Source organism: Osmerus eperlanus, chromosome 16 (assembly GCF_963692335.1).
Source record: "Osmerus eperlanus chromosome 16, fOsmEpe2.1, whole genome shotgun sequence".
Lineage (NCBI taxonomy): Eukaryota > Metazoa > Chordata > Actinopteri > Osmeriformes > Osmeridae > Osmerus > Osmerus eperlanus.
The window spans coordinates 5061024-5075583 of record NC_085033.1 but is presented as its reverse complement, the minus strand read 5'-3'; the positions used below and the strand labels follow the sequence as shown (position 1 = coordinate 5075583).

Here is a 14560-nt window from a genome sequence, read left to right as displayed (position 1 = left end):
TACATTTACAACCCATTTACAAAAGCTCAGTGTCATGAAAATCCGAGTTTGCTGAGATCTGTCTATATTGTAGCGACTGGAAGGGAATTATTATAAAAAGCTATAAAAAACTTTTTTATTTTAGATGCCAGTCATATTTTAGAGCGGCCTTGCAGCTCAACCGTGGCATGATGCCAAGTGGGAGCAGGAAGACTGTAGAGATTAAGTGTTTGGCAGACCTCTGGGCACAGTCTATTTTAAGGCACACAGCGTGATATTTTATTTTGACGTTGAATTCTGGAACCACAAGACTGGAATTGATCACAATTTTTGACTCAAAAAAGAGTCATGCTACAGCGCGCCGATGAGCCAGCAAATTCTCTAAATTGCAATGAACAAAATGGAAAGCACATTTTTCCAAATCAAAAACTAAAATATCCAGTGCCTTAGGTTACAGAAAACATCAGCACTTACAGTGAGCAATTTTTCTTATACCATTTGAAATAAGGCATAGACCGCTGTTAGGTTTAGTTTCACGATATCTAGAAGAATACACCCACTGAAGTTTCTAAATTACTGGACTTTTATTTTGATAGTAACCGGAAATACTGTTAGGTGGAGCCAGTGACAGCTCTTCCTTATCATCATGGCTAGCTGCTGCACTCTGAAAGTATTAACAATTTTAACCTTTGTTTTGTTCCATGCATTTGTGGAAAGTAATACATTTGAGGTAATGCAGATTTGATAATTTACATCCGAATCTCTCTATAATATAAATGTCTTATGCGTCGTTTTGTATGTCAATTGAACCTGTATGCTAGCTATCTATAGCTAGTCCCCATCCTTATGACGTCCAGATTGCTTGCCTTATCTTGTAAATTGATTTAAGCCATAGTAGCTATCTGTCTCCTCTTCCGGTGAGATGCACATCTTTTAGCTGGTATTCTGCCATGTTTTGCTACCTTATCAGATTACTACGCAAATATATAGGGCTAACCTTCCCCTTGTTGTGCGCAAATGCAGTACCTGCTGGTAACAGGTTCTGGTGTAGAGCCAAAGTAATAGGACACAGGTACAGGTGTCTTAACATTATTCCACCCGTCGAATTTTTACAAGTCCTACTGCGCATGCTCACATAAAGCGTAAAGGTCAAAGGTTATCCTTATAGTATTGGGCTACGCTAGTAAAATCTAACAAAGTTTGACATCGGCTAGTTAGGTATTTATCCTAACACCCTATCCTTTGTTTTCTTAATGAAGGCCAAAGCCGGCCAATTCTTCAGCAGTGGTCATACAAACAACTGGGCAGTACTGGTGAGTATGAAGGCCTTACCCAGGACTGTGTTGCTTATCATCATAATTATGTAGACATCCTGAGATAGTATGTCATATTCTTTCTAATACAAAATGCACATTTGGTATTTGTTCACCAGCTGTACTGCAAAAATGAGCATAAGGGTGTATTACTTGTACCCTAGGTTTGCACATCCAGATTCTGGTTCAACTACCGTCATGTTGCCAACACACTATCCGTGTATAGAAGTGTCAAGCGACTTGGCATCCCAGACAGGTTTGTCTTGTTGATGTCCACCTGACAAACTGCTGTGTGTTGCTGTCCTTCAGTGTAAAATAAATACACATTTTAAATAACTACAAAGCAAACACAATAATAAAAGTCCCTCTTCCCTCTCTTCCTGTCTACCAGTCACATTGTTCTGATGCTGGCAGACGACATGGCCTGTAATCATAGAAACCCTAAGCCAGCCACTGTGTTCAGCCACAAGAACATGGAGCTGAATGTGTACGGGGATGATGTGGAGGTGGATTACCGTGGTTACGAGGTGAGCCTGCGGTTGTCACACCATCCTTAGAATGTGTGTCCTTACTGAGGCTGACCAGTGTTTACCTTCAGTGTGTAACGGGAAATGACTTTGATACCACAGACACAAAAGTGCTTTGTTACTGATCACCCCTCCCCCCCCCAAAAAAAACAGGCTTTTCAGTGGATTATCAGTTTGTTTTTTAATATTTACCTCTACTACATGTTGGTTTTTACAGGTTACTTAACAGGAACACATCATAGTCATCATGCTGCAGTGATGTGCAAGATGGTTTTTAATACCTCTATTAATAACACTCAAATAATAATACAAACACTGATTAGGGAAAAAGCAAAATATCCACATTTCCAACACATTCATTGCCAATATATGGGTATGAAACACAGAACAGTGTTTCTTTTTACAGCAAGCAATAGATTGTTTTGTCATTGATTGTTGTTCTTGGTGGTTGCGTCGGAGCTGAGTCTTAAGAGTCATCCTGTTTGTCATCCTGAATTAGTTAGTTTAGATTGAATGTAAACCCGATTAGGGATTTCAGTCTGAACACCATCCTCCTTCCCAGGTCACTGTGGAAAACTTTCTCCGTGTTCTCACGGGCAGACTGCCTCCCAGCACCCCCAGGTCCAAAAGACTACTCTCAGATGACCACAGCAACATCCTCATATACCTAACCGGTACTGTCCTCTCTACCTGTAGACTCTCCTCAAACACCAGGCATTCTCTTCACACCTTCTTAATCCCTGTGTCCTTGTGCTTTCAGGCCATGGAGGGAACGGCTTCTTGAAGTTCCAGGACTCTGAGGAGATCAGTAACGTGGAGCTAGCTGACGCCTTTGAGCAAATGTGGCAGAAGAGAAGGTAACGTTGGAGATAGAGAGGCACATACAGGATGTGTGTGGTTCTCTGTCACTGTCAGCATCCCAGGTGTTAGACCAGCAAACTGACACACATCAGTGTGTTTTCTGGTCATGTAACTGCTGCTGCTATCTGCTGTCCTTACCTCGATGGGTTCACATCTTCACAGATCCGTATGGCGTGATGCGAAAAGCTGGAACCCCCCCCTCTGTTTTTTTTGCTCTGATTCTTAAACGTTATAATAGACAAAACAAATTGAACAGCATGGGGGCATTGTGACTTTTCAGGTAATCGTACTTGCTCAGTGGAGTAAAATGTTATTGCGTTGGTTTGCCTTGTTTTTTTTCCCATGACAGTAACAGACTGTTATAATTACTGAAGGTAAACTATGAGGACAACACCAGCTGGGCTGATGGCCAGGGAATTAATTCCAACAATAACACCTACCCTTCAAAAGAGAGAATAGCACGTCCTGTTTTAAAGACCTACAGCACCATTTATACCTGTCCACATCACATCCAGTATTAACAACGTTTAAACACAGTTTGAAAGTTTTACTCATTCATGTATTTTATCATTCCAGTGATTCATTCAGTGTTATCAAGGGTCTGAGATGGCAAGCTATTATCAAACTATAATTCTCTTGCTACTAGAATTAAACCTTAGGTGTGAACCACCCCAGCCCTGTTTTCTCTACTAATTTTCGTATGGAACTCTATGTGAATACCACCCAGGAGAAACAGCTAATATCCATAATGAAAGGTACTGGAAGAAGTCTCTAATAACTAAATTACTATTTTCTAATGGGCAGATGGTATGTTTAGTAGTGTGGACATGGCTATTCATTAGCAAAGTCGCAAGGAGGGAGTAGGCTAGATCTCCCGTCTCCAGCCCCCTCTGTAATGTTCTAGATCTATGACAGGAGAGAGCCTCTGTCTGAGGAGTCAGGCCAGCCTATGACATAGGACAGCTTTGTGACACCAGACTTGTCACTGATGCAGTAATTGCAGGCTTGATCTGCCAAGCGCTGGCTGCCTGGGCAACTTTGTCCTCTCTCCTGACCAATTGGTCCTTTGTTCAGCCCCTGGTTCTCTCATCTCGCTCTCTCTCTCTCTTTCTCTCTCTCCTCCCTCTAGAGGGAGAGGGAGAGGGAGAGAGAGATTGGTGTAAGTGCTTTCTAATGCCTGTCATGATGGATGGAAGAAGGAAGTTGCATTAAAATTCCCCTTTCAATAGAAGGAAGGAGGTGGAGGGGTTGGCGGAAGGGAGGGATGGGGACAGGGGGGGGGGTGGTTAGGGGGTAATGGTGGTGGAGTGAACGAGAGCAGCAGGCTTCTCCTGGTCTCCATGGCAACTGCTATTCAAAGCAGAAGGATGCGAGCCTGTTTGTCGTGTCGTCGCCCCTAGTCTCGTGCGCGCGTGCGTGCACCCTCTGCGGCGTGCCAGCGTGTTCACGGGAGGCTCTCTGCCTGTGCCCTCGCCGTCCAGGTACAGCGAGCTGCTGTTCATCATCGACACCTGCCAGGGGGCGTCCATGTACGAGAGGTTCTACTCCCCCAACCTGATGGCCCTGGCCAGCAGCCAGGTGGGAGAGGACTCCCTGTCTGTGAGTACCAACACACCCCTCCCCCTCCTCCCTGAACCCCCCTTAGATGGTAGGAAATCCTGACAGCAGTGACTTTTTCAACTTCAGAGCCCTTGTAGCCGCGCTTTAACGAGACACGTGAAAGGCTAGACGACTGTGGTGTTCCTGCACCTGTCTTCTGTGTCCCGCTTCTCCACTTCACCCTTCGAAAACGATCTCTCTTCCCCTGTCCGTCCCCCACCATCACCCCCCCCCCCCCTCTCTCTCTCTTTTCCCCCACCCCAGCACCAGCCGGACTTGGCCATAGGGGTTCACCTGATGGACCGCTACACTTTCTACCTGCTGGAGTTCCTGGAGGACATTCACCCTGCCAGCACCACCAACATGAATGACCTGGTGAGAGAGTGTGTGTGTGTGAGAGAGAGAGAAAGGGAATAGACATACAGTGTATCTGTAATCGTTTATGTGTATTGTATGCAAGTACAACGCAGATGAAATCTTATATTGTGTGCAATCTTAAAACTGAACATGTAATACCATGGGGTTTTCCGAAGAACACCGTATGATTTGGTACTTCCTGTGACTCAGCTTTAAAACTCTCCACCCTTCTTTATTTTCTCTTCACCATCTGCCAAACTTTCTTCACTTTCCACTAACTTTCTCTCCTCTCATCCTGTAGCTGTGCCCCCAACACACACACACACACACACACCAGACCAAGATGAAAGCCTTGGTGTGTGCTTTTCTTTCACGGACACTTGAAACAGACTGGCTAATCCAGCTGAGGCTCAGGGTCTTTGACATGCCTGCTGGGCGCGGGGGGGGGGGGTGGGGGGGGGGGGGGGGGGGGGGGGGGGGGGCACAGCCCCCTGCGTTAGGGATAGGTCTCTGCCACGTCCTCCTTTCATCTCCCTTCTGGGCCTCTGACCACCCCCTCCTGGTGTCCACAACCCTGCAGGGGATTCGATCAGGTGCCTCTGTCCCCGTTCTTTGTGCTTATTGCTCTTCCAGGGACTCAGATCGATGAGCTCCCACTAATGCGTAGAGTTCTTTTTTTTTTCTCTCCAATTTTCTAGTTTAAAAAAGATGTGCTTTTTATTGCAAGCTCTATTTTTCAGCATTAAGGATCAATATTATGGATTTTGCTCTCGGTTTAAAAAAATAAAAAAATAAAGAGAATTCTTTATCTCTCGTAACAAAGTAGCACTTTGAAGGACCACAAGGGAAAATGTTCCTCTCCAATTTGCTTCGATACTTTGTTGTTAGATTAAAGATGGTGTTGCTTGAGGATTTAGCTTAGCAGTGTCATGTTATTTTGTCCGTCACAAATTGAAACCTACAGCTGCAACAAACGTTATCAAATAACAAATATAGGACCAATGCCCTCTACCACATCCAAGTTTTGTCAGAACCTCCTCGCCTTCCTCCAGCTCGAGGTTTGATTGACAGGGGTTTCACAAAATGAGCCACGGAGGAAGGCCCACCTCGCTTAAGGCAATTGGCTGTAACAGGATTGCTGAAACAAAATTGGCTGGAAAGTGGTGGGCCACTCCAAAATTAGAAATTGACATTTCACTGGTGCTGAGCTGTTCGTGTTGCAAAGCAACTCCCAGAGGGCCTCATTAGCTGACACAACATTATTATAGAGGGGAAAAAACGTTCTTCTTTTTTAATATTTTTTTTTTAATCTTACCTATTGTACCTTTAAAATGTTTTTGTTTTAACCCATTCAACTTGGTTACATTGGGTTATAATTTCTACGATTCTTTCCATTGAAAGACAATGAGCATTTAAACCCAGCTCATTGATCAATTTCATCTCTTGCACAAACCTCACTGCAGTTAGATGGCTGTCATCTGAAGAGATTGGGACTGTCCCCCAGACCCCCTCAGGCCCGCAGCATGTCTGATATCGTTGACACACAGTGACCAACTAGAACAGACGCTAACTGCCTTCTACTAACACATTAGCACAGTTGTGCTAATCAACCTGCATCTTTTGACCACTTAACTGTTCAATATTTTTGTCAACCCCAAGCACCTGTTGACAAGTTAGCAATATAAGTTGTTGACGTGTCAAAATGTGTCACGTTCTCCATGCTGTATATTTGAATTTTGCGTGTGTTTTCAAACAGTTCAAAGTGTGTCCAAAAAGCCAGTGCGTGTCCACGCCGGGCCACCGTACCGACCTGTTCCTGCGTGACCCGGGGAGCGTCCTCATCACCGACTTCTTCGGCAGCGTTCGCAAAGTGGAGATCACCATGGAGACGGTCCACCTCCCCTCTCCCATCGAGAAGGTGGCGGAGGAGAAGAAGTAAGGTCCCCTTCCTCTTCTCTCTGGTGACCTTTACTACCCCGTCATCACTGGGCTCCATTTACATGATGAATGTTAATCTCTTCATAATTGACATCCAGAAGGACAAGGCAGCCTCCGACCAATGAGAAGTGGAAGATTTTCGAAGATTGATATTTAGTATTATTGATTATAACCTATGAATAGGCTTTCGAGCACCAGAGACATACCTTGCTAAGTGAGCCTTGATTATCCTTTGCCCGTTTTATAGCAGGAAGGGAAGATGGATTTTCACATTAGAGGACCTTTGTGGTTCGCTCCCATTAGAGGTGTGGAAGTATTCTTCTTGTGTCATTAGTGCTTACAGTAGTGGGAAGTAAAGCTATGTTGGTCATTACGGTCACCTTGCGAGAGAAATGAGGTCAGTCAATGTGAAAGCACCCGTAACTGTTAGACATACTGTGTGGCGTATTTGGGATTGATGGCTTGTCCTGTGTCATTTAGTTTTGGTCTTAACATGGCATGTACTGTAGTTGTACTTCCAATTAGGTCATACATAGATTTCCATTGTGGCTTCAGTTTTCAGCTAAACCTATATACTTCAGTAACACAAATGGTATCAGCTTATTTGAATGGACACAGTGTTGCAACTTAATTGATTTAAAATAGAAAAAATGTTCTTAATCTCATCACAAAGGGGGCAGTTAGGTTGTAACATTGAGGGGAATGGACTGAATGCACCTTTTTCACTTAACAAAAGTGTAGTTTAGTACCCCAACCAGCAAGTGCACCCATGCTGTGATAACATGACTCGACCACTAGATGGCACTAAAGGTGTTTCTCATTTGAAAGAATATTCTCTGCCCTGTTGAGTGGAATATCAAAATACACTAATCCCCACTATACATATAAAGACTTTTACTGGGAATTGCAAAAAACTAAGGGCAAACAAGTAGTGTAAATGATGGATCCAAATCCTTCGCTACATTTGTTATAAATTGCTTTTCAATCACGCCCTTTATGAAAATAAATTACAACTGGTTTAGGATTACGTCGCATCCTTTTTATTAAACAGGCTTAATTGCAACACTGTGTGGCCATAGTCAAATAATCTGATACGGTTGGATGCTAATGACTAATTACAGCTAATTGGCATTCTACATTTGAGTTAGACATTGCTGCTTTGGCCTCGGGGTAGACAGATACAAAGGGTTTCTCCCGCTAACCCCTCCCTGTTACTTTATTATTGATTAGCGCTAACACAGCACGTCGCCCAAGCTTTTGCTGAACAGATTCTGACGCATCTCAGTTAATGAAGCGGGGGGGGGTTGAGTGTTTCCCTACTTCATACCGTTAGGAATCCATTATCTATTTTAGAATTTGATGTATTTGAACATCAAATAGGCCTTATCATTGTGATTGTAAAATATACAAAATGATCCCACTAATAATAGCTGTCCTTCTTAATAGTCTGCCAATGTAAAGGTCAGAACTGAAGTTACTGTATGTCACCTCTCATTAGTTTAAGTAAGACACTTTGACCGTGTCTAATCAGATGAAATCATCCATTTCCAAACAATAGCTTTTGGATGATAAAAAAGAAACTACAAGAGATTTCCTTAGGGGATTTGTAAAAGTAGTGTTTCTAACACAGGATATGACATTCCCCCGACGCTCTCACAGTACAGGACAGGCTTACAGCTTCAGATGACCCAGCAAGCCAGCAGTGATGGAATGTAGAGCAGCTCTAATTCACTATGTACCTCGGTGAACCTCTCAGACTAGTGAATAAGAATCAGTAGACACCGCTTTCTAGCTTTTTCTCTCTCTCTCCTTCTTTCCCTCACCCTGTATCTCCCCCTCCCCCCTCCCCTCTCCCCTCTTCCTCCCCTCTATCTCTCTCCCATTTCCAAACAGCAATTTTTCTGTGAGCCATTAAGTGAATTACATTCGTTGCAGAGGACATTTTAATAGACCCCCCCCCCCATCCCTTTCATTATATGTAGGGTTAACACTTAAATGAGATTGCATAGTAAGTCATCTCAGGGCCATAGGTGCCTGTTGACCGTTCAGTATGCAAAGCCCGAAGTTAATTAGAATGAAGGGGAAGCTATAAAATCGGAACAAAGTGTCATCTTGTGAAATAAACTGAATGAAAGGCTCAATGTTCACGGACTTCATCCCGATTACAGTAAATTCTCGGGTCTGTTCTGAAAATACATTGGGGCCATTAACGTAACAGGTATCTTATGAAAGGAAATTGGGGTCAGACCCATTTGAGCTCAGTTGGTAAACTGGGAGATGGAGAAGTCCTCACGGGGGCGTGTAGTGAGCCTGAATGAAACTGGAAGCCATCTCCGGTCACAGAGAGCAGCTCGGAGCCCCGGCCCTGGATCACGGATCCGACCCTCCCAACCGTGAGCCTGAGGCCCAACGGGAGGCCTCTCTGCCGGGCCTCGTCTGTGGGCCCCGGTGGGTTTCTATTCCGGTTGGCGGACACTCGGACATAGCAGAACAGCAGAGCGGGGGAGGAGGGGAACAGGAGGCCCAGTGAGCGGCACTGAGACCCCTCCTACCTGTGATGCTGGTAGAGTACAGCTGCAGGAGCGCTGGCGTGGAGAAGTGTTAAAGAGTTGTTGATCTCCCCTCCGCTCCCCCCTCCCCCTCGTTCCGAAGGGGGGGGGGGGGGGGGAGTGACGCATAATTGCTCACTCCTAAACACACACATATTCTCACACCATCGCAGCATTCCTCCTGACACACTGGTTCTCTTTTGCAAATTAAACGGTTTCCCAGTTACTTCCTGTTGCTTCATCTCGGGTGTGGGGTGGGGTGGTGTGTGTGTGTGGGGGGGGGGGGTGTCACGTGGGTTCATGTCACGCGCACCATAGAGCCAGCTGTGACATGCAGTCGTTCACTCTCCACCATCTGGCTTGTGTGACAGAGGACTGTCGCCCCCCCCACCCCCACCCCCCCGGTCCCCGTGGGCGAGGACGGTGTCAGAGGGTGAGACGGTTCTAACGCTCCTCCTGTCCGCAGGTACGCCGAGCCGCAGACGGAGAGCCACGCCTACGTGGACCAGCTCCCCGTGGCTGAGATCATCCATCAGGTGAGGGCCCCTGCTTCTCGGAGCTCGTTAAGAGAAGCGCGGGAGGGGAGTTATTTTCGCTCCCAAAACAGCCTGCTCCACTCCCAGACCTCAGCAACCCACCCCCCCCCCGCTCTGTTTATCTAACCGTGCTATGTTCCGAACACGTGTTCCTGACTATGTGAAAAGCACGCTGTGCCTATTGTGCTACTTAGGATTCCACTTCTGATTGGACTGTGCGTGTGTGAGAGACAAAGAGGGGCAGCTGTATCGCCCCCCCCTCCCCTCCTGATTCTGAAACGGAACATGTAGCGACATGCGAGCAGAGGTGTTTGCGCTGCTACCATGGAAACGGCTGCGTGTGTGAGAAATGCGAACGTCTTGTATGCGTCGGTGGGACAGCGTGAAATTTGACAGAACAGATTTGTAGGTGTGTGTTAATAGAACTGGGCTCCCCATCTGAAAGCAAATTGAGTTCTTTAGAGGACAGACAACTGCCTACACAACTAACCCCTCTTCATCTCCAAATGGAAAGACGTACTTTATGTTGAATAGTGTTGCTTGGTAAACCTCCAAATGAACTTAGCTTCCTGCTAGTGATTCTTCCAGATGGTCTCTTCCAGACAAACATAACAATGTTAGAAGCAGACAAGCCGACAAAGTCATGTCTAGGTTTAGCAAGAGTGACTGATACTAAGAGTAGCTGCTACTAAGAGTGCAGACTTCCCACACTCATCTTCTGGTCGACTATCAGGAAGGAGGCTCTGCCCCTGCTGGCGTGAGAATGGGAGCCAATAAGAGCCCAGGTTGACTTGTCTTCCACCACCCAGTCGATCTCCACAGTGGTGCCAGAACCTGCATCCCGCCACAGGCTAGGTCTGACTGGAGCCCACAACACTTAATAACACCCAAATAATGTCCTTCTAAAGTCCTTTATTTGCGAGAACAAACTGATTCAAGATATTGGATGCAAAAGTAGGATAGAAACGTGATGAATTTTACTTTTATTTCATTAGGAAAAGAGAAGGCAGTGATTGCATTGCTTCTAACCTAGCTGTCTCCTCATGTTCCCAAGACCACTGTTGTCATTCAGCCAGTCATACATGTTTATTCACTCTACCCAGAGAGCCACTAGACCACAGCTTTTCTCCAACCTAATAGAAATGTGATCTGATAGTCGGTGTGTATGTGAGGCTGTGCAGCAATGGCCAGGGTTTCTAAACTGTCTCCCCAGTTTGTGAGTGAGGGGTTGATTAATGTGCTGTCCCCTGTGGCAGCTGTCTCGAGACTGGGTGAGCCCTCCCCCCCTCCCACACACACACACACACACACATACATGCCATTTCCCCGTACAACCATGCATCATAACACCATAACCCAATCACAACACGCTCTGAGGAAAAGGTGTGGAATTCTAGCTCCCTCGTTGATTATTTTTTCTTTCTCTATCTCTCTCTTTCTCTGTCTCTCTCTCTCTCTTTTTTTTTTTTGGTGTGGGAGAGGGGGGATCTTTGCAATGATGATTCCTTGTCCCTGGCGTCAAATTGTTATTTTGTTCCCCTGCCAACTTTGACGCCACACCATATGGCTGTGGAGAATTGGAAACACAGAATGGTGGAAATGAATAAGTGTTTCTTCCCCCTCGCAGTGCAGTCGCCCCAGCGCTCAGAGGAGTTGATGTTATGAGTATTCAGCAGTACATACTCAATTACCAATAGCATCAAAGTAACCTGCAAATATTATAGGATAGTGTGTGCCAAGGACTGGAACCACAAGAATAGGTAGAGCATGCAGAGTGTATTTGGGTAATTTAGTCAAAATGGCCGGGTGTGACCTTGAAGGTCTATAGGGTTGGCAGGCTCTCCAGCCTCCCTAAATGACCATTAACACTGCATGGCTCTGTTAATTACTTTTAATCAATCAGATAGGCAGCAATTGATGGCTTTTAGTAATGTCCTGAATACGCACCACTGACCTCACACAGAAAGGCAGAGAAGTCGAGTTAAATTTGGCTTTCTGTCGTTTTGGAAGCTAGAAATTGTAGAGCTGTGAAGAGAAACTACTTCTCCACTTTTTGTTTTCTCTCTCTCTCCTTCTTCTTGTCTTTCCCTCTATCTGACATATGTTCTCCTCTCTCCCTTGTCTGCTGACTCGGCCCCCTGTCTTAGCCCATCCATCTCCCTCTGCTTTTCCACTCCCGGGGGGCACACACACACATCCACACACACACGCACACACACACACATCCACACACACACGCACACACACACACATCCACACACACACGCACACACACACACATCCACACACACACGCACACACACACACATCCACACCTCCTGCATTCCATTGTCATGGAGGTCAACCATCCTTGGGTAGCACACACTCCCTCTCAGGTCTAATCAGCTTCCACAGTCCCCCCCCCCCCCCCCCCCCCTTCCCGAACCTACATCCATTCACATGTCCTCTGACCCAGCCCCCCAGGCCTGACTGTCTGATTGGCGACTCCCTCACCTCACCTCCCGTCCTCTCCCCTCCCCTCAACTCACCTCCAACTTGATTGAGGAAAAACACAAGTGCGGCATTCAGACATGTACAAGCATTAAACATGGGGCTTAAACTTTAGTCAGTGGTCCTGTAATCCCAACATTTCTGTGAGGTTGTGCAACACTGGATGTCAGTTATGACCCTGAGCTGAGGTCCTGCAGTCTGGTCAGTGTGTGTGCGCGTGTGCATGGGGCACTGGTGCATGTGTGATTATGACAGCAGTATATGGTGTGCTCCTCTTAGTGAATAATTCAGACTGTCCCTTTCTTGGCCTGACTCTGGTCCTCGTCAGTAGCTTGTGGAGGAGTTGTGTACGACAACAACATCCAAAACCACAACAAAGGATGCCTGTCGAGTGGTCTCATCCCCTCCACGGTTGTACAACAAGAGTTAGGAAGATTTTCAGAGGTTAAATCTGGCCTCTCCACAGAATATTCTCCCCCGCATTAGCATATAAATGTGTTCCTGGCGATGCATGTTTAATACGAGGGAAAAATTTAAAAGTATAATCATACACAAAGTGATGATGTGGCAGGGCATTGGCAAACACAGACAGGGGAGGTGTACTGATGAGCTTACCACTCACTTCAGCTTCTGTGTGTGTGGGTGTGAATGCTGTGTGTGTGTGTATATCCATGTGAGTGTGTGTGTGTGTGCGAACGGCATTAGCCATGGCCTGAATACGAGCCGGCCGACCACACTGTGCCTGACCCATCTCCTTCTCCCTCAGAAGCCCAGGCTCAGAGACTGGCACCCTCCAGATGGCTTCATCCTGGGCCTGTGGACCCTCATCCTGCTGGTGTTCTTCAAGACCTACGGCATCAAGCACCTCAAGCACATCTTCTGAGGCCTCGGGAGGTCCAGTCCGTGGAGTTCTCTCACCGTATTTTTTTTTTTTGCTCCAGGATGCCATTTTCTTTACAGAGAGGGGTGATGGTTCTGCCTGGTGGAGTCAGGGGACGTTGGAGCTTTCTAGAAGGTTATCTACAGACTGCCTTTTCGAAAGCACATTTCCCATTGTTAATCACCCGTAACGCTTTTAAACTGGATCAGGAATTTGAAATATATAATAAAAATGTTAAAAAAGACAACGTACATGAAGGATGTAGGCATGCAAGCACACGGATCCTTCTTAGTATGGCAGCCCAAGTTGGGTGCTGTGAGCCACCCAGGGTGCATGGTTTATTATGTTTTCTTTGTGTTCAATGTTCTGTTTTGTACGAACCGCCTATTCAATAATTGATTGAAACGAATTTGTCTGAAACGCACTGTATCGAGTCTGCAGATAAGATTGTCATTTCTTGGAGAGCATGCCGCTCCGCATATTTAAAGCACCGGCCTTTTTACTAAAGTGGCACTCAGCGTCATGGTCTCTGTGAAAAGAATATGTAGGGGGGGGGGATAAGAGTCTCGAAATGGTTTCCATTGGCGATGTTGTGTTGGGCATGATGAAACCATCTACGTTTGCCATTCACCAAATTGCCCTCTCCAAGGAATCGTCCATTAACTCGCAGGCTGTGGACTCGGCCGATTGGACTCTTACGATGGACATCCGTTTCTCACCCTTATCCGCGAGTTAGCCTCTGCGGCGATAAGTGATAACCCGAGAAGTGCTGGATGAACGACATCTCTCACAGAGCCTCTCTGTGTTCTCCAGCTCGCAGTTTCTCAGGACTTTGCGGCATTTGCCTGGTTGTTTGGGAAGGAGTGACGATCAATGCATACGTTGTTCGCTGCTCAGCGTGGTTGCCGCCTGCCCTCCGACACTCTTTCCTCGCAGGGCAGGAAAAGAGGCTCCACACGGGACGACTGCTGGTTCTCCGGTCCGCGTCATTAACCCTTTTGTTTCTCCCAACTCCTTTGCTGTTTGGAGCTCATTACTTTGGTCTGCTTTGGGGGGGATTTAACATTTAATAAAAAATTATTCCTGATGTCTTGATTGAAGATGAAAGTGCTGTTTGGATCTGAACAATATGTTTTTCTCTTTGAGGTTAATCTTTTTATGACATTCATCTTGGGTATTTTGATGTTAGGGCTTATTGAAAGGCAAAGCAGCCATTTGAAGGATGTATGGCTGGGCTCATATGATGAGTCACACAACCCTTATACGACATCATTCTGCCATCAGGTGATCCCTGGCCTGGTGTGTGTGTACCTCACAGATAGTGAAACATTTTCAATCTAGTGATAAGTCAGTTAACATTGTTTTCTTCAAGAACTATAGGGTTTGGTTGTTTCTACAATGACTACTTTCAGACTTCTTTCGAGTCTGTCTTATTTCACACCTGACTAGAGACCCATATTGTGGTACAAGACTCAAAGGATGTGGAAATTGTAAAATATAGGATTGACTGAACCATGTTACATGGGATATA

At 45.9% G+C, this 14560-nt stretch overlaps 1 protein-coding gene across 1 annotated transcript; it reads left to right on the top strand.

Moving 5' to 3' along the window:
• The first annotated feature begins 560 nt into the window (after positions 1-560).
• On the top strand, positions 561-14136 carry pigk (phosphatidylinositol glycan anchor biosynthesis, class K). Its single transcript, XM_062481021.1, has 11 exons — positions 561-709; positions 1239-1292; positions 1457-1548; positions 1684-1819; positions 2382-2493; positions 2580-2676; positions 4162-4279; positions 4544-4654; positions 6393-6571; positions 9590-9659; positions 12916-14136. The coding sequence occupies exons 1-11, from the start codon at positions 626-628 to the stop codon at positions 13030-13032; spliced, it is 1170 nt and encodes a 389-aa protein (XP_062337005.1). The 5' UTR covers positions 561-625; the 3' UTR covers positions 13033-14136.
• The last annotated feature ends 424 nt before the right edge of the window (positions 14137-14560 follow it).

Coding starts and splice junctions, on each gene's coding strand:
- pigk (XM_062481021.1), top strand. CDS start 626: ATGGCTAGCTGCTGCACTCTGAAAGTATTAACAATTTTAACCTTTGTT. Junction 4,655..6,392: donor CCACCAACATGAATGACCTG/GTGAGAGAGTGT, acceptor GTTTTCAAACAG/TTCAAAGTGTGTCCAAAAAG. Junction 6,572..9,589: donor AAGGTGGCGGAGGAGAAGAA/GTAAGGTCCCCT, acceptor TCCTGTCCGCAG/GTACGCCGAGCCGCAGACGG.